The sequence below is a fragment of the Cnephaeus nilssonii genome (assembly GCF_951640355.1).
Source record: "Cnephaeus nilssonii genome assembly, chromosome: 19".
Classification (NCBI taxonomy): domain Eukaryota; kingdom Metazoa; phylum Chordata; class Mammalia; order Chiroptera; family Vespertilionidae; genus Cnephaeus; species Cnephaeus nilssonii.
In genome coordinates this window covers 13,609,874-13,627,666 of record NC_137090.1, presented here as the reverse complement: position 1 = coordinate 13,627,666, position 17,793 = coordinate 13,609,874, and the positions used below count along the sequence as shown (strand labels likewise).

The following is a 17,793-nucleotide window of genomic DNA, read 5'->3' as shown; positions in this document are numbered from 1 at the left end:
GAGCCATAACATAAAAACAAAATTTTACAGCATTTAATTTAAAAAGAAGTCTTCACATTTATTTGAAAATCACTCATTTTCTTTTATGTCTTTGTGGGGTGGGAGGGAGATAGCACTTGTTTTCTCATTGGTACAACTTAAGACTAAAAATAAAGGAGTGTTTTTTATAGTAAATCATTTATTTGGACATACAGGGGTGGTAGGTTAGATCAAACAAGTAGGTACAAATAGGATATCTTCAAATAAAATGACCCCTTAGTTATATTCTTAAGTCAAGTTACTTTTCAGCATTGCAAAACATTATACAAAATTGAAACAGATAACTTGGCACATTTACCTTAATGATCTGAGTAAGGGTCTGTGAGGATGACTCAGCCACCAACGCTAACAAAAGACATCTGTGCAACTCTCTGATGCTGGAAGCGATCATGACAGAGAAGGGAGTAAAAGCCCTTCTGTGGTCACTGGTATCTTCAGCAACAGAAAGAAACTGCTTTGAGCCTTCCAAGATGGCAGATAAAGCTTGCAGAGCGCAGGCACGCGTCTGAAATTTCAGGATGATTCACATCAGTTAGTTAAAAATCAGGAGTCAGATCCCCTTCTTCCTATATACATTTTTCATTTTCAAAATGTTTAGGATAATTTTAATTGGAATAAAGGCAATGGGGTTATCTACCACGTCCTAAAAGTAGCCATGAGCTAGGCCCTTGCACCCCACACCTGGGTTGGTGTTAGTAAGAGCTGTGCTCCTGTAAGACTGGACAGGGCAGAGGAAACAACAAAGACTTGTCAAGTTTTTCTTCCCAGCATAACACTGAGAATCTAAATGCTCTTACCTTTGGGGAAGGATCTTTCAATGTCAGAGTCATCAAGGACACAGACTGTGGGCTTCCAAGCTCAGGTGTATCAGAAACAAAGGCGGACCAGTAGCCATAAAGAACTTTTTTTTCTATTGATTTTATAGTAGAAAGAAAACAAGCTAATGCTCCTTGTCGAACTTTGGCTTGGTAAGACCTTTAATAACCAAGAGAAAAAAGGAAAAACGTCTTTTAATATTCTTAAAAGTATAAGCATGAAATAAAATTTATTTCAGCCAACTCAAATGATACATTGAGAAATTTAATATTCTAAGTCCTAAAGATGCTAATATTAAAATGTATTTTTCAAAATACAATGAAAACATGTTGAAGCAATTTGTTTATATAATATATTAATAAAATTGACAATTAAAACACACACAACTAGATAGAGAATAAAAGGGCAGCATTTTGATGTTAGGAAACTGCAGACCATCCATTCATCCAACGAACATGTCCTGAGTATCCTCATGGATGTGCCAGACATTGTGCCGAGGCTGGCAGACATAAACCAGCCCCCTGACACTGACCGGCTTATTAATGGCAGAGACAGAGTTGAAGAGATAACTACAACACATTATGTTGACACTAAGGTACAGGTAAGTAAAAAGGTCACACAGCAGAGGTACCTAAGCCAGAATGGGGGCAGGGAAGCTCAGAAAAGGCTTCTCAGAGGACATGACTGCTGAGTAATGGTTAACAAGACAAAAAGACAAAAAGTAAAAAAAAAACACAGTGAAAGAAAGAATGTTCCAGGCAGAGAAACCTCATGCAAAAGGCAAATCAAGAGAATGGGCAAAATGCAGAGAAATGCAAAGTCCCACATAAATTAGAATATTTAAGTTGAATCACATGCAGCAGTCAGTGTTTTAAGCAAAGTTATAAAAACTTACATGCAATTTAGAATATAAAAATATAACAAAATACTACTACCTCATTTTACTCTGCATGCCTCCTTCAGCATCAGAATAGTCTGACTCACTACTGCTGATCCTTTTCCAACTGGAAGAACTGAAGGGTGAGGAGACTCGATCTTTTCCTGCAGCTCCACTTCCATCTAATCGCAAACTCTGGACAGCCAAGGAGGAGGGAGACTGGGTGTTCCCTTCATGCAAGTTCGCTCTGCCCAAGCCAGTAACTGGGGCTGCTTCTCTTTCACCACTGGACTCATCCTCCTCCTCTTCCTCTTCTTGCTGGATTTTCTTTGGTTTTATTTTTGATTTTTTCTTTCTATTCTGATGATAAGAGCAAATGAAAACACACACACACATATATACATATACATATACATATACATATACATATACATATACATATACATATACATACACATACACATATACATATCATAGTGATTTCAAAACAGCTTCTAACTGAGTCACTGGTCCTTTCTCATTTGTTAATTACCAAATATGTCCCCAACACATAGTTGAAAGAAGTAAAAAAAAAGTGACACTTAACACCCCATGTGTCAGTCACTATGCTAAGTGCTTACAGATACCCTATCTACACTAATAAAAGAAAAAGATACAGCCGAAGCCGGTTTGGCTCAGTGGATAGAGCGTCGGCCTGCGGACTGAAGGGTCCCAGGTTCGATTCTGGTCAGGGGCATGTACCTTGGTTGCGAGCACATCCCCAGTCGGGGGTGTGCAGGAGGCAGCTGATCGATGTTTCTCTCTCATCGATGTTTCTAGCTCTCTATCCCTCTCTCTTCCTCTCTGTAAAAAATCAATAAAATATATTAAAAAAAGAAAAAAAGAAAAAAGAAAAAGATGCAAATTGACCGCACCTTCGCCACGCCCACCAGACAATCAGGAGTGAGTATGCAAACTAACCCAACAAAGATGATGGGTTAATCTGCATACGCAGGCACCATGTGGCCGGGGGGCAGGGTGGGACACTTGCGTCGTCGCCATGGCGATGATGCAAGCATTCCACACCGACTCAGCCGCTCCAGGCCTCTGGGCAGCGTGGGAAGGCTGAAAGGCAGCTCCAGGCCAGAGCGAAGGCAGAAAGGCGGCTCTGGGCCAGAGCGAAGGCGGTGCCGGCAGCTAGGGGAAGGAAGGTCCATTCTTGCATGAATTTTTGTGCATTGGGCCTCTAGTGGGATTATAAAAAGCAACGTATGAAAAATGTGGAACAGCAAAACTTGTGGCCTGAGTTACCAGGTATATTCCACCTCTGTGATCCTGGGCAAATCATTTAGCCTCTGTGAGCCTGACCTTCATCATTTAAGTATAAGCCTAACAGCACCTACCTTGCACACTTGTTGTGAAAGCATTCAGCCTTCTCAACTTGCGTTCTGCAAGAGAATTGAGTTCTATAGAAAATGACGAGTGACTATTTTCTCAGTTCTCCCAAACAAGATACATCGTTAATACCACTCTAGATGTATAGGAGAGACATTAACCCATTAGGTACAATGCATGTTTTAGAGCATTAGGGCTTTGTAGGTGTAGATATTAAGTAAAAGCCAGTTACTTTTCTCCTACTGCTTTTTGACATCCAAAAATCTTTCAAATCCGTGCTCCTCTGGATTCTCAAAATCCATGACCTTGGGGAAGAAGGTCCTCATTACTCCTATCTTAGATTATGAATGTGGCTCCAGACTCATAACCTTTTACTTGCTACCAGTTACTTTTCTAAAATGCAAATCTTATCTCACTCTGCTCTATAAGATTCTTTGAATCTCTACCCACTATATGATAAAAGTCCAAATTCCTTAGCATACTATACAAGACTCTTAGGATTTGGCCTCTGCTACATACTTGCCCGACCCCTCCCTTCTGCAAACCTGACACTCTACTCCCACTGGTTAACAATGGGCTATATGCACCCCCATTTTCTATATTTTTGCATCTTTTGTTCCTTCAAAATAACAATGTTCCTTTTCTGTACTAATACTCATTCTGGAGTCTCAGTTTCGCCACATCTTTTAAGAAGTCTCTGACTCCTCAATTTGGATGCCCCGAATGTGTTCCCAAAGTACTTTGTGAATATGCTGGTGAAAGAAATCTCAAGATTGCATTGCAGTTGTTTATCCATCTTCGCCTTTCCCTTCAAACTCCTAAAAACAGTCTACTATGTGTACCAGTTAATAATGCGGATTTTTTTCAATAGATGGAGTTACACATATGTTGATATATATGCAATTTGATATGCATGCTATTTTGTTGTATTGACAACAAGCTTCAAAACTTCATATGTCAAATTTTCTGAAGGTGTTAACATCATAGATATTTTTACACTTAAAAATGTCAAATTTCATGCCAAAAAAGGAGCATTTGCAGGAAGTTTTAATTCATTACTTTATTTTGAAGAAAAGTGCTGCTAAAAGTTAGCGTATACTTCGGGAAGCTTATGGTGAACATGCTCCATCTCAGGATACTTGTGAACGCTGGCTTAAACGCTTTAAAAGTGATGATTTTGATGTGAAAGACAAAGAATGTCCAGGTCAACCAAAAAAGTTTGAAGACCAACAATTACAAGCATTATTGGGTGAAGATGCGTGTCAAACTCAAAAACAACTTGCAGAAAGATTAAACGTTGCTCAGTAAACAATTTCCGATCGTTTACAAGCAATGGGAAAGATTTTAAAGGAAGGAAAATGGGTGCCACATCAACTGAATGAAAGACAAATGGAAAACCGAAAAGTCATCAGTAAAATGTTGCTTCAACAGCACAATAGAAAGTTTTTTTTGCATCAAATTGTGACTGGCAATGAAAAGTGGATTTACTTTGAGAATCCCAAACGCACAAAATCGTGGGTTGATCCAGGTCAACCCTCAACATTGACTGCAAGGCCAAATCGCTTCGGAAAGAAGACAATGCTCTGCGTTTGGTGGGATCAGGAAGGTGTGGTATTATGAGCATCTACAACCAGGTGAAACCGTTAATACTGATCGATACCAACAATAAATAATCAATTTGAATCACGCTTTGATCATAAAACCACCAGAATGGGCCAGAAGACATGGCAAGTAATTTTGCTTCATGATGATGCACCATCACACACTTCAAAACCAGTTAAAGACACGTTAAAAGATCTTGCCTGGGGAAGTATTAACCTATCTACTGACTGGTAATTGAGTTCTAATGGTCTAGAGAGGGAAAATTACAGTCCAAAGGCCAAAACCAGCATAGCATACACAGCCTGTTTCTAGAAATAAAGTTTTATTGGAATACAGCCACACTCATTCATTAAGATAGTGGCTGCTTTTGCCCTAGGACAGTGGTCGGCGAACTCATTAGTTAACAAAGCCAAATATCAACAGTACAATGATTGAAATTTCTTTTGAGAGCCAATTTTTTTAAACTTAAACTTCTTCTAACGCCACTTCTTCAAAATAGACTCGCCCAGGCCGTGGTATTTTGTGGAAGAGCCACACTCAAGGGGCCAAAGAGCAGCATGTGGCTCTCGAGCCGCAGTTTGCCGACCACGGCACTAGGACATCAGAATTGGCAGTTGCAAATACATACCAGTAAGCCCTTCACAAAAATAGTTTGCTGACTCTTGAGCATTTGAGGGATGAGGATGCTGGGCTTTGGGTGTAAAGTGAATGCTCGTTTTTATTGCTGTTATACTGACTAGATATCTTAGAAGTATAAGATGCTCTAAATGGTATTTTCAGCAGTGTGTTGAATTTAAATTTATTATTTTAAAATCCCTAAACTGGATCGAATTCAAAGTGAGCCTTTGGCACAATAGTGATGCAAATCATAGACAACACATAGCAAGCAATAAAAATAATCCGCAACGTAAATCTAAACAGACATAAATGTACCATAGTTGGTCGAGAAGCACTGGATTCTGGTAGTTGCAATTTGACCGGTGGTCGTCCATCATACTGAGGAAGTGGAGTAGGGTATAATACCGTGGGCATCTCTATGTTTATTCCGGGGAGTCCATGAAACATGGATTTCTAATGATGACGATTAAGAAAGCACACACACAAAAAACATAAATAAAGAACCAGAATTATTCATTATGTTCCGGATCACAAAGACAACAAATTAATGTTTAGAAGCTTATTTAGGAAATAAAAATGGGACAGAAGATAGCTTATAAGTCTTAATGAAGAGTTTAATCACATCCAGCAAGATCTGATTTGATCAGATTAGATCTGATTTTAGTTTATTCATTTGCTTATTATTTTATTTATTAAGTTATAAAATTTATCCAGGTTTATGTAATTATTTTATCTAAATATAAATTTTTAATTTAGCTTATCCATGTCCACATGTAGATATCTGTCTGCCTATCTATTTGGGAGTCGGGGAGATGGCACAGGGAAAACATGAAAATTTTAGTCATGATAAGGCTAAGTTATCATACATGGCTTTAAAATGAGGCTAGCACAAAGCTTCTTACTATTTTCTGACCGTACTGATGACAGTTGGGTCCCCAGAGAGGCTGACCTGACTTTCCCACTGACTGGCAGGTTCAGAAGCCACAGGATGTCCTGGCAGCCTACTGACACACATCTTTTTTTCTTTTTCTTTAACATTTTTTTATTGGTTTCAGAGAGGAAGGGAGAGAGACAGAAAATCAATGATGAGAATCATTGATTGGCTGCCTCCTGCATACCCCCTACTGGGGATCAAGTCTGCAACCTGGGCATGTGCCCTTGACTGGAGTTGAACCCGGGACCCTTCAGTCCACAGACCGACGCTCTATCCACTGAGCCAAACCAGCTAGGGCCTGACACACATCTTGATTGGCCTATCTATTATAAGGGGGCAAGAGGCAAGGAGAAGGCCTGGTTCTTCTTTCAAATACAGTTTCAAGATCATCTAAAATTAAATTATTTCCAGATCATACATAGTCCCTTCCTAAGTGAAGATAGATAAAATTTTAGAATTTTGAGACATGTACTCAATAAAGCAAGGTTTATTGTTTTCAGTTCTTAATTTTAAGTAAGTTTGAATATGAACATTTTATTCTTCTCTCTTAAAACATAATACGCTAAAACTAGCCTTGGAGTGACGGTCCTTATGCCTGGGGTTTAAATAGGAAAGATATTAACCATAATGAGGATGTGGGTTTAAACAGACAAAATGCCTTACCTTGAGCACAGCTAGGAGAGCTCCGAGTTCATCAGTCTGTGTCAATTTCATTTTCCCACCATTTAGAAGAGACTGTATACCTTTTAATGCATTTTGTAACAACTAGGGGGGAAAAAGAAGACCAAGTTAAAAGGTAAATGAAATTTGGTTGCCCAGGGATCAACTTTCTAGCACCACTTAAGATGGAAGAGAAAATGCCTTTAGATGATGAAAAAACCTTTAAAGAAGGGGGGGAAGAAACACAAAAACAAAAATACCCCATGAAGATCCAGGGAAGACATCTGATGAACTACTAATTATTTTCCAGAACAGAGTGTTTTTATTGAATAAGAGTGGTCTTATCATAAATGTTTACAAATCAGCATGTACAAATGGTAAGAAAAAAAAGGAGACATTCAGTGGGAAGAATGTGATAGGAATGAAAAAGTGGCAGCAGAGATAAGAAGCAGGGAATCTATAATACAACAACCTCAGCAGCTCCCAAAGGCAAAGAAATGAATGTGGGAGCAGGTTTCTGGAGAGCAATTCTGATCAATATTGATTTTTTTACTCAGTAGTCTCATTTCCAGAATTCTATCCTTAAGAAATGCTCCTCACATGGAGAGGATGCAAACTGTAGTCTTTGAAATAGTGGAAACATTGAAAAAACTTCAATTTCCATCAATTATGACAATGATTATATAAAAAGCTAAGTCTCACCCCGACCCCCGTTTTGCCCCTCTATAAAAAAAAAAAAATCAATAAACATAACCTCAGATGAGAATTAAATTAAAAATAAGTAAATAAAAACAAATAAAAAAGTCACTAGTCTGAAACCATATTGCTTTTATAGTCAGGAGGGGGGAAAATAGTGTTCTTTAAAAAGCTAGAATTACAAAACAAAAACAACAGCAAAACAAAACAAACAAAAACAGTTTCAAGTAATTTAAACTTGAAAGATACGATTTCAGTCTTTTTAGGTTATCAACATTCCACTTATGCCTAGATCTCCAGACAAAACTAATATACTAGTAGCAACCAAATTAAAATCTCTGGTAACGGCTTTGGTTCCACTGCTGCTTCTAGTCTCATCTGTTACAGTCACAAGATTAGTGACAGTCCCCACCTACCATGCAAAATGTGATGTCATCCATATCAGATGATTTTGGAGACTGTAAAATGGTCAAGAAAGCTTGGAAGCAGATATTCTGATAGGGCTCCTCCAAGTATGGCTGTCCTGGCACACTAAAACACACACAGAGAAAGCAAGTCAGTCTCCTTCAAAATGGGTCTTGCAAAAGAGTAAGAATTAAAAGTAGCAATAATAGAATGACGGAGTTGGGATGTACTCTCTAGTGAAACTGTATTATGGAAGACTGTGCACTTGGGTACAGGCCCAAGACTGAAATGAATTGGAAGAAGGAAGAATGGTTTCCATAGGGAAAAGTTACAGAAGTTTGTAGTGAAAGAAGTATGGAGAGAGAAATCTTATTTAATTCTGCAAGGGAAATCATGCCGACAGATCCTGTCAAGTCAGAATCACACAGCTGAGCATGCCTTCCTAGTCCCTGGACAACACTGCAATGCAGAGACAAAATCTCCTAGTCAGTCCAAGTTTGTGCTGCTCACTTTCTACTGCGTAAGTCTAGAATTGGGCAGCTGGGATTGGTCCCATTTTCTTAGAAGAAATTGTCCTTGACAGACAAATCTCACCAAAGTTTAAATTCATATGAATAGATTAGAATTTATACCAGTAGAAAACAAAAACTTGACATACTGCACATATATCACTTTTACTATATTTTAGGAATAAGGTCCTAGTCTATTTTCCTTCATTTCTTTACAAACAATATGAAAATTAAAAATCTTATTAATAATATATCTTTATTAAAAGATTTTTAAATAAAGATTTTAAATAAATCTTTTGCTTCAACGGCACAAAGGAAGTTTTTTTTGCATCGAATTGTGACTGGCGATGAAAAGTGGACTTATTTTGAGAATCCCAGATGCACAAAATCATGGGTTGTAAAGATTTTTAAATCTTTATAAATCTTTATTAAAAGATTTTTATCTTTAATAAAAATCTTTATTAGCCGAAACCGGTTTGGCTCAGTGGATAGAGCATCGGCCTGCAGACTGAAGGGTCCCAGGTTCGATTCCGGTCAGGGGCATGTACCTTGGTTACGGGCACATCCCCGGTGGGGTGTGTGCGGGGAGGTGGCTGGTCGATGTTTCTCTCTCATCGAAGTTTCTGGCTCTCTGTCCCTCTCCCTTCCTCTCTGTGGAGAATCAGTGGAATATATTTAAAAAAAAAACTTTATTAATAATATATTGCTCTTTGCAATATATTATTAGCAAAGAGCATAGGAAATGCAAAGTAGGTTGATTTTCTAAGTTGGCTCTGGCTTCAGACAGATTGAAACACCTACAAGGAGCCCACGAGAGGCCCTATATTATTACAACTGGGAAGTCTGATGGGACCCACGTACCTGAGACATAAGTTTGCCATACAATGCACTGCAGCTCTCCTAACTTCAGGGTCAGACTGGGCCAAGTCACTCAACTTCATCAAGAGTCCACTCTTGCCTAATAAGTCTGGGAGATACTGAAACAAAATGACAGCTGGTGTTGGTCAAAGAACAGCTTCTGAAAAATATTACTCTTTAGACAGATTTCATTTTTTAAATTAAAGGGCAGGTAAATACCAAGAGACTAGCTGCTAGCTAAATCTTTTATTTATTTATTTAAAATATATTTTTATTGATTTCAGAGAAGAAGGGAGAGGGAGAGAGAGATAGAAACATCAATGATGAGAGAGAATCATTGATCGGCTGCCTCCTTTACGCCCCCCACTGGGGACCAAGCCCACAACCCTGGCATGTGCCCTTGACCAGAATCGAACCTGGGACCTTTCAGTCCACAGGCCGACACTCTATCCACTGAGCCAAACCAGATAGGGCTAGATATCTTTTAATGGGGACACAAAGATATGTCCAAAGACATCAGTAAGGATCATCACTCCCAGCCTAGGTAGTTGCCAAAGTATTTAGTCTTGGCTGCGTAATGATAATAAATAAAAATGGTTAACATTTACCAAGTGCCCAGCACTTTACAAACATTGTCTCACTTCATCCCCAAGGAACTATTTTACACAAGAGGAAATGAGCTTCAGAGTGGTCGAGTAAGGGTTGCTAAGACACATCTAATTAATGGCAGGACAGAAACCAAAAAAAGTCCTGTTGGTTTAGAACCTGTGCTCATAACCCTTCAAAAAACAAAAATAAAAAAACAAACAGAACACAGTCTAAATTACCTTCTGACATCTTGAGCCATTGCCGTAAACCAGAGCTGCCAGGGCTTGAAGAATTTTCACATGTGTCCAGGAACTGCACTGTTGAATTGCAGAAATTGTATACGCCAACAGAAAATCCAGGTTTCGCTCATCAACTATCACCTACAGATAGAGAAAAAAATATGTATGATCTACTTCAAAAATTTTTTTAATCCTTTTCAGACACATATGCTCATCTGAGTTAAGCTGTGTAAGAGAGAGAGTGTGGTGTGTCCATCTTTTTTGTGTCAAAAAGATCAGCTCTATAGGCCCTAAAAGTTTGATCAAGACTGGGCCTTCTCTTTGCCTCAGAGTCTTGTTTATTTCTTCCCCTTTACTCCCTCTACTCAAAGTAGAATCTGGCAAAGTCCTTGTAACTTTTCCTTGAACTAACCAGACATTGGCAGCTGTAAATATACAGATATGTAAGGCTCAATCCATTGAAATTTCTTAATTCAACTAAATTGCCTTATACATAGTAAGTAAATGCTCAACAAAAACATTGCGAATAAATGTTTACTAAATAGCTACAAGGTCTCCACCATAATGTGGTGAATACAACAGGAAGAGATGGCATATTCCTGTCCTCCAGTTGTTTATAATCTTGTTGGGGAAAAGCAGGCTAATCCAAATACCAACTCACAGACAACTGAGATAAACTATCATTAAATGCTAGAGAGTTGGTTAAGGGCTGTAGATGCCATAGGTCAGTGGTCGGCAAACTCATTAGTCAACAGAGCCAAATATCAACAGTACAACGATTGAAATTTCTTTTGAGAGCCGAAAACCGACTTCTGCACATGGGCCACAAAGTTTCAATGGCACTGTATGTGCGCACCCGCACGTGGTATTTTGTGGAAGAGCCACACTCAAGGGGCCAAAGAGCCGCATGTGGCTCGCGAGCCGCAGTTTGCCGACCAATGCCATAGGTGATTAGAAATGATTCCAACTGCCAGTGTGACAAAGATGATATACCTAAGAACAGTAAACATTCAGAAGCTATCACATCAGTTTGAAAAATTCTAAACTTGAAAACAGCCTTATTCCATTTATGAAGTCACATGCAGCAGACACTGTTGGTAACTTAACACCATTTACTTCTTCTTTTTTAGATTTTGTTTGGGTGCCCACCTCTTCTACATGAGACCTGAGGGTAAATCCTAATTAACCTAAGACAGTGGTTCTCTACCAGGGTCAATTTTGTCCACCAGGGAACATTTGGCAATGTTTGTATACATTTATGATCTGTCACAACTGGAGGGATGCTACACGCATCTAGTGGATAGAGGCCAAGGATTCTGCTAAACATCCTATAATGCACAGGACAGAATTACCCAATCCAAAAGCAATAGTGCTGAGGTCGAGAAACCATGATGTTAGGTTTCAACTTCAGATTGTAATCAATCTGAAGTTGAAACCTAACCGGTGGTCCGTGGACCACTGGTGGTCCGTGAGGTCGGGAAGGTTGGCGACCGCTGATCTAGGGAGCTTAAGCCCTCCAGGTGATTCTAATGGGCAGTCAAGGTTGAAACTCCCGATTTAAGCCACTTACGGTCATACCATTCCCTGATCAAACTGCTGTAGAGAGGTTTTCATATGACCAACGTCTCCCCAGCCAAATATCAAGGGAGGTCTACTGGAGAACCTGTAGACCTACTGGAGAACCAAATTTCCTCATTCTTAAAAAAAAAAAAAAAAAAAAGATTGGCCCTGAATCAAGGCCAGCAGTTTGCTGAAGCTGCTGGTTTCAAGCAGGAGCCTAAAGAAATGTCTTTCTATGGTCTGTTGGCCATTTCAGAACTTAGGAAATGTAATGGTCAATTCATTAGAAAGAAACATCTGAGAAAAAAAAAAAAAGACATAAAATAAACACTTCTTTTGCTTCTGCTGGGTGTTCTTTATTTTGCATTGATGCTTAGAATTGAAGCAGTCACCAGTCTTCTTATGACTGTGAGAGATGCTGGCTAAGGATAACCCATATACTGCAGGTGACAAAACTGAAAGATACCAGTAACCCTCTTATTTTAAGTACCCTTAGAGCTGCCTCCCTTGGGGCATAATTAAAAAAAATAATTGTTTAGCTACCCTGGGCTGGCTTTTCTGTTTCTTGAAGCCAACAGCACCCTAAATTAATAAGTTTTGTGTGAACTACATTCATATACTCATGCAGTATCTTATAGTAATAGCTTTACTATTTTAACCATTCATAAAAAATAATAAATTTGTTTAGCAAGTTGGAAACAGTTCTAGAGAGAAGGGAGCTATAGTATATATCTTGATATTAAAAAGGGTGTTTTTATCTAGCATCCTCTTACCTCTAAGCTACTTCTCATGTTTAAAAAATACTAAAAGTAGACCACAAAAAATGGCAGTTTTTGGAAAGAGGAAAAAAAATATTGATAGGAAAGGTGTAGGGGATTATTCCAATTTATTCTTAGATATATGTTGGTCAAATACACCTTCATGAAAAAAATTTAAGACCTGGGGGCCTGAATGAAATTGGTTTCTTTAGGAACTTCTAGAATTATACAGGATATCTGGAGAAACTTCTAGAATTGTACAGAATTTTAAAAAAAAATCAGTTATATTTGTTTTAATATCATTCTTAGCAGGCATTTCCTTTCTCTTTAGCTTCTCAAAAGACCAGCCTATCATACCTACCACAGATGTAGTGTTTCAAAGGTACTTACTTATTCTCAAAGAGCACAATCTGAATTCTAAAGTTTCATGAGTGATTACCTGTAACGTGTTCAGTAAATGGTGGGTAAGCTGAGACACTTTGCTGACAAGATGATTCTGATTAAGAGGCACCAGTCGGCAAGCTTGGACAAGAAGAGTGCTGACATCCTAGCAAAAACAAAACAAAAAAAGACAATGAAAGGTCATAGAGCCAAGGGAAGAACCCCCTCTGCAAAAGGCAAAATGAAAGTGAATGGTTTACCCTCAAAATTGAGGCAGAAAGTAGGAAACGACAGCACAAAAATAGGATGTGCTGGAAATAATTAATATGGTTTCTGTCAGGTTAAAGATTCCAGTCTCTACATAAGTAGAGGCAGTATAATTAATAACCAAAGAAAGGCTTCCATAATATAAAAGCACACACTGAAGTAAAAAATACCAAGAAGTAGCAAACCAGATTTTCCTTTTTGAAAGTATTTTTATACATTTCAGAGAGAAAAAGAGAGGAAGACAGAGAGAGAGAGAAACATCAATGATGAGAGAGAATCATTGGGCTGCCTCCTGCACACCCCCTAATGGGGATCGAGCTTACAACCAGGGCATGTGCCCTGACCAGGAATCAGACTGTGACCTTCTGGTTCATAGGTTGATGCTCAACCTCTGAGCCATGCCAGTTGAGCAGCAAACCAGATTTTCATTGCCACTGGGAAAATCAGAAATGACGCTTGCATGAATTTAATGTAAAATTAGGGAATTCTACAAAAACAAAAATTGCACCATTCATTCATTGATGTTTATTGAATAAAAAGGCTCTGAGCACCTACCCTGTGCCAGGTCTTTGTGCTCCAAACATAAACAAACATATTTCTGAGCCCTAAAAAGCTCACAATCTAATGAGGGAGATGAAATACAAAAACTTAACGTGACCTAAGCGCTGAAAGAATGAAGTACAAACTCTGGGATAATGGTAATTAGGGAGGTCTTGTGGAAGTGAGTTTTCAGCAGAATGTGGAATGATTTGAAGGATGAGTAAAAATCTGTAGACAGACAAGGCTTGAGAGACATTGGAAGCAAAGGGAATGGAGTGCAAAGACTTGGAAATACCAGTGGGAGTGAAATACCAACAGGTGCTGAGGAACAGTAAGTTGTAAAAGACTGCACACAGGGCACAGGAAGAGGAGTTACAGAACAGGAAACTGGAAAGGCACATATTTTTGGTACAAAAATATCAAATCATACAAATAAAACGAAAGTCCCCATCTACTCCCTTAATCCCACTCTGCTCCCTAGTAACACAAACTCTTATTTTGTTGTGAACTCTTTGTTTCTATAAAATGTACATGCACTTTTAAATCTCCCCACCCTATATGGGTCTCACACGGTCTGAACTGTTCTGTAATTTGCTTTGAGCATTTACTAACATATATTGAAGATCTTCCCAAATCAAAAGTTTTATTTCTCCAGTCAGATTTTCTTCCACTAAAGAAAAGATCACTCTGTCAGCAAAGCAAAGAATGGGTTGTAGAAGGGCTGGACTGGAGGCAGGCGGTAAGTTAGAGGAGGCAAGTGGCATAGTCCAATTAAGAGTCCCCTAGTCCCATTTGGCATAGAGAGGAGGGGATGGACAGAGAAATATTAGGAGACAGACTGTAAAGAACCCAGGATAGATAGGCTCTGGAAGGAAGGAAAGGGGAAGAACCGGTCTGTACCTGTGTAAGTTGGCAGACCGTGCCTGTGCTTGTGTGTGGGGCACGGTACGTGGACTCACTGTGAGGAACTGTCAGGTCTGAGGTGCCTGCGAGCACCAGTGTGACTGGGTCAGGTGTTCAGGGAATTCAGTCAACAGTACCCAAGGCCTGATGTGTGTGAATAGCATTACTCAGAGAACTTACTTCTCAAGGGGTGGCTGAGAGAGGCAGAGCTGGCATGAAGGAGCAGAAAGAGGCAGGGACTTGGTGACAGGCTTGGGTTCCAAGTCTAGCTCTGCCTTTGCCAGCAATAGGACACTGCATCTTTATGAGCCTCAGTGTTTTTATCAGTAAAACAGACTTAATAAAACCCACGCTCTCAAGTTCCTGGAGCCGTCCACGGAAAAGCAGCGTAGGTGGCCCCTGCGCCATGCACTCAGTAAAGAGCAGCAGGGAATGTTATAGACAAAGTATTCTGGATGCAGGGAGTGGAGCGGGGGTGGCCGGGAAGGTGGAACCAGAGATGACACCTGCGTGGGTCTCAGAGCAGAAGCCATCCAGGCGGGCTTTGAAAGATGCGAGTGTGGCCAGCACTGCCGGGTCTTCCAGGAAAGGCAACGAGCCACGCTCGGAAGGGGCAAACCAGCCTGGAATTAAGGAATGCGAAGTGGGAGGGGGTGGGGGTAAGGAAAGCCCAGACAGGGAGCCGGGAGCTACGGGCTGGGGCCCCGAGGGGTGGGGCCGGGGCCGGCGGCCTCCCGGAGTCCTCCCCGCCGGCACCCCGCCTACCTCCGGGGCCACGCCGCCGCCCGCGCTGTAGTTCTCGGAGATGAGCTGGTCCAAGAGCAGGTGGATCTCGGTGCGGGAGGCGCTGCTGTCATCCGGGCGCAGGGCGCGCAGCCTGGCCGACAGGCGGCGGAACCCAGCGCCCTGCTCCCGGGGCAGCTCCCGCGGCGCCTCTCGCGGCGGCCCGCCCAGAGGGGAGCAGGCCACTTGCACGGTCGCCATGTTTCCTACGTAGAACGTGGGGAAATACTTCCGGGGCATCCCGGGCTCCGCGCTCCACTTCCGGAAACACCTTCGTTAGAGCCGAACCCAAAGCCTTAGGGTTCCAAGCCTTGGGGGAACCGATCCCGAGACGTGCTCTGCAAATACATACCTGTCACATGTAGCTCGGAGATTTCCCCTCCCCGCTCGCCTCTCCCTGAGCCCTGACTGAAAGGGGGAGACTGTATTTGTTCTCCCAGGAAGTTTGCTTCTGAGCAGGAATGACATTCCTGTTGAGGACCAGAGTTTCAGATTCGGGCTCGAGTTGCAGAGGGAGGGGCCGTTGTGGACGGCAGTGGCAGGAACCGCTAGTTCTACCACATTCCTCTGCTTACATCTGATCACAGCCCCTGACTTTTTCCCAGGCACAAAAGCACCCCGAATAAGGTTACATTCCCCAGTATTCCTTGCGGCTGGTTGGGAACCCATCCTGTGGATTTTGAGACATCTCACCATACAAGGAATCCAGGAGTTCAAACGGAACCGTGTAAAATATAACCCGCCTAAGGGTGACCTGGTTGAGATTGGACACCCCCAAGGTTTCCTGAAACCTTAAAAGGAAAATGCTGGCAAAGAAAAGAGCCGTTTTTAAAGCTGTGAGCAGTTTTCAGTCCCCCCCAAGAGGTGAAGCCTTGGAATTTACATTTGGGTAGACTGGGAAAACCTTTGAGTTATGCAAATAGAAAGCAAATTCTCACCCATGGCTCTTGGGGGGAACCTTGAAGTCACCTGAATGTACATGTTTTATCCTGAGAATAAAGCACTTCTGTTTAGCAATGAAAACTGGGAGTATGTTCTGGAAGAGCTAATTCTCTGAAGACTTTGGGCTTCTTTGGGGAGAAATATTTATTTTTTGTTTGAATTTAGATTTCATTATGCTTGCTATTATTATTTTGGGATGTGCACATATGTATGTGATGTATGTATATGTACCGTATTTTCCGGCGTATAAGATGACTGGGCGTATAGAAGATTTTCCTGGGTTAAAAAGTCGTCTTATACGCCGGAAAATACGGTATTTGTGATAATTAAACATTTGCTCAGAGAAGATCAGGAATTGACATCTAGGTCACTGATGTTTTAGTTTGAGTTCTCATAAAGCAGAGCCTCAGTTAAGGTTAGTATGTGAGTGAATTATTCAGGAATGAACATGGAAGAAAGAAGAATCAATACAAATATATGCTATTGAGTTGGCCATTGAATGGGGTGAGTGATTCCCCAAACCTCAGGACTTTCTGAGAAGCCTTTCAGAATGCGCTCAGAATCCGCCCCCCACCCCCCACCCCAGGAATGGACGGGGTAACCACATATCTGTAAGTCTTTGACTTCTATTGCCAAATGTTGCCCCATCAAGCATGAATTCTCCAGTGCTTCTGAGTTCAGCAATCATCAGTATGTGATGGCTCCTGCAGGAATCTCTTATTGTATAGTCAAAGAAGCCCCCGAGGCAAAAGTTAGAGGTGTGGTGTACTAGAGTACAAGTTCAAGGCAAGGCTCGACAGTTATTTTATGCTAAGCTGATAGATGACTGAGATAAACATTACTGTAGCAATGATTACAATAGGAATGTAAGGGGAAGAGTATTTGAAGCAGTGCATAAGAGATGTCCAACGTACTGGGCTAGAAGGATGGGAAGCCTGTTTATCATCACAGTGGAAGTGGCATAAAAGAGACTGTGAAAAGGATTTAGGTTTGGCATGGCTCATCCGGGCTTCTGTCGCAGCCCAGGCTTCATCGGGAAGGTCGTCTGGAAGGACATCTGGTCTAATTAGCATATTATGCTTTTATTATTATAGATGGTAATGATAATAAGCATAGTCACAAGGCTGTTGTAAGGATAAATTGGACAGTGCTTGTGGAGAATATAATGCAGTCCTTGTTGTATAACAAGTGTTATCCAGCCCCTACCTCCTCCTTCTCCTCATCACCCCTGCCCAAATAAGTCAGGTAGTGTGGGTACGTTTTTACAATGCTGATTTATTAAGAGGAATAGATTTCTTTTCCTTCTCCACCACATCCCTTGTAATCTTCATCCACAGGCCCCCATTTTCATCTGTCTTCCTGGGCAAGGACCTCCAAACAGCCACATGTTTTGAAGATAGGAACTCTAGGGAGAGGTGGTCAATTATCAGAGAAGGATGACCCT

General features: G+C 40.8%; 1 protein-coding gene across 4 annotated transcripts in view; it reads right to left on the bottom strand.

Annotated features, from left to right (window-relative positions):
• Positions 1-15,647, bottom strand: part of HEATR6 (HEAT repeat containing 6) — a gene marked incomplete at its 5' end in the record, with an annotated part of 30,529 nt that extends 14,882 nt beyond the window's left edge. For 2 of the 4 annotated variants that reach the window (XM_079798258.1, XM_079798259.1), the window contains 10 exons: positions 338-544; positions 837-1,014; positions 1,791-2,092; positions 5,642-5,779; positions 6,924-7,025; positions 8,033-8,147; positions 9,392-9,507; positions 10,216-10,356; positions 12,973-13,080; positions 15,390-15,647. In XM_079798258.1, the coding sequence (XP_079654384.1) occupies positions 338-544; positions 837-1,014; positions 1,791-2,092; positions 5,642-5,779; positions 6,924-7,025; positions 8,033-8,147; positions 9,392-9,507; positions 10,216-10,356; positions 12,973-13,080; positions 15,390-15,647 (1,665 nt within the window). The remainder of the gene's footprint in view (positions 1-337; positions 545-836; positions 1,015-1,790; positions 2,093-5,641; positions 5,780-6,923; positions 7,026-8,032; positions 8,148-9,391; positions 9,508-10,215; positions 10,357-12,972; positions 13,081-15,389) is intronic. The other 2 variants (XM_079798260.1, XM_079798261.1) reach the window with 1 other exon arrangement.
• Between the last annotated feature and the right edge of the window lie 2,146 nt (positions 15,648-17,793).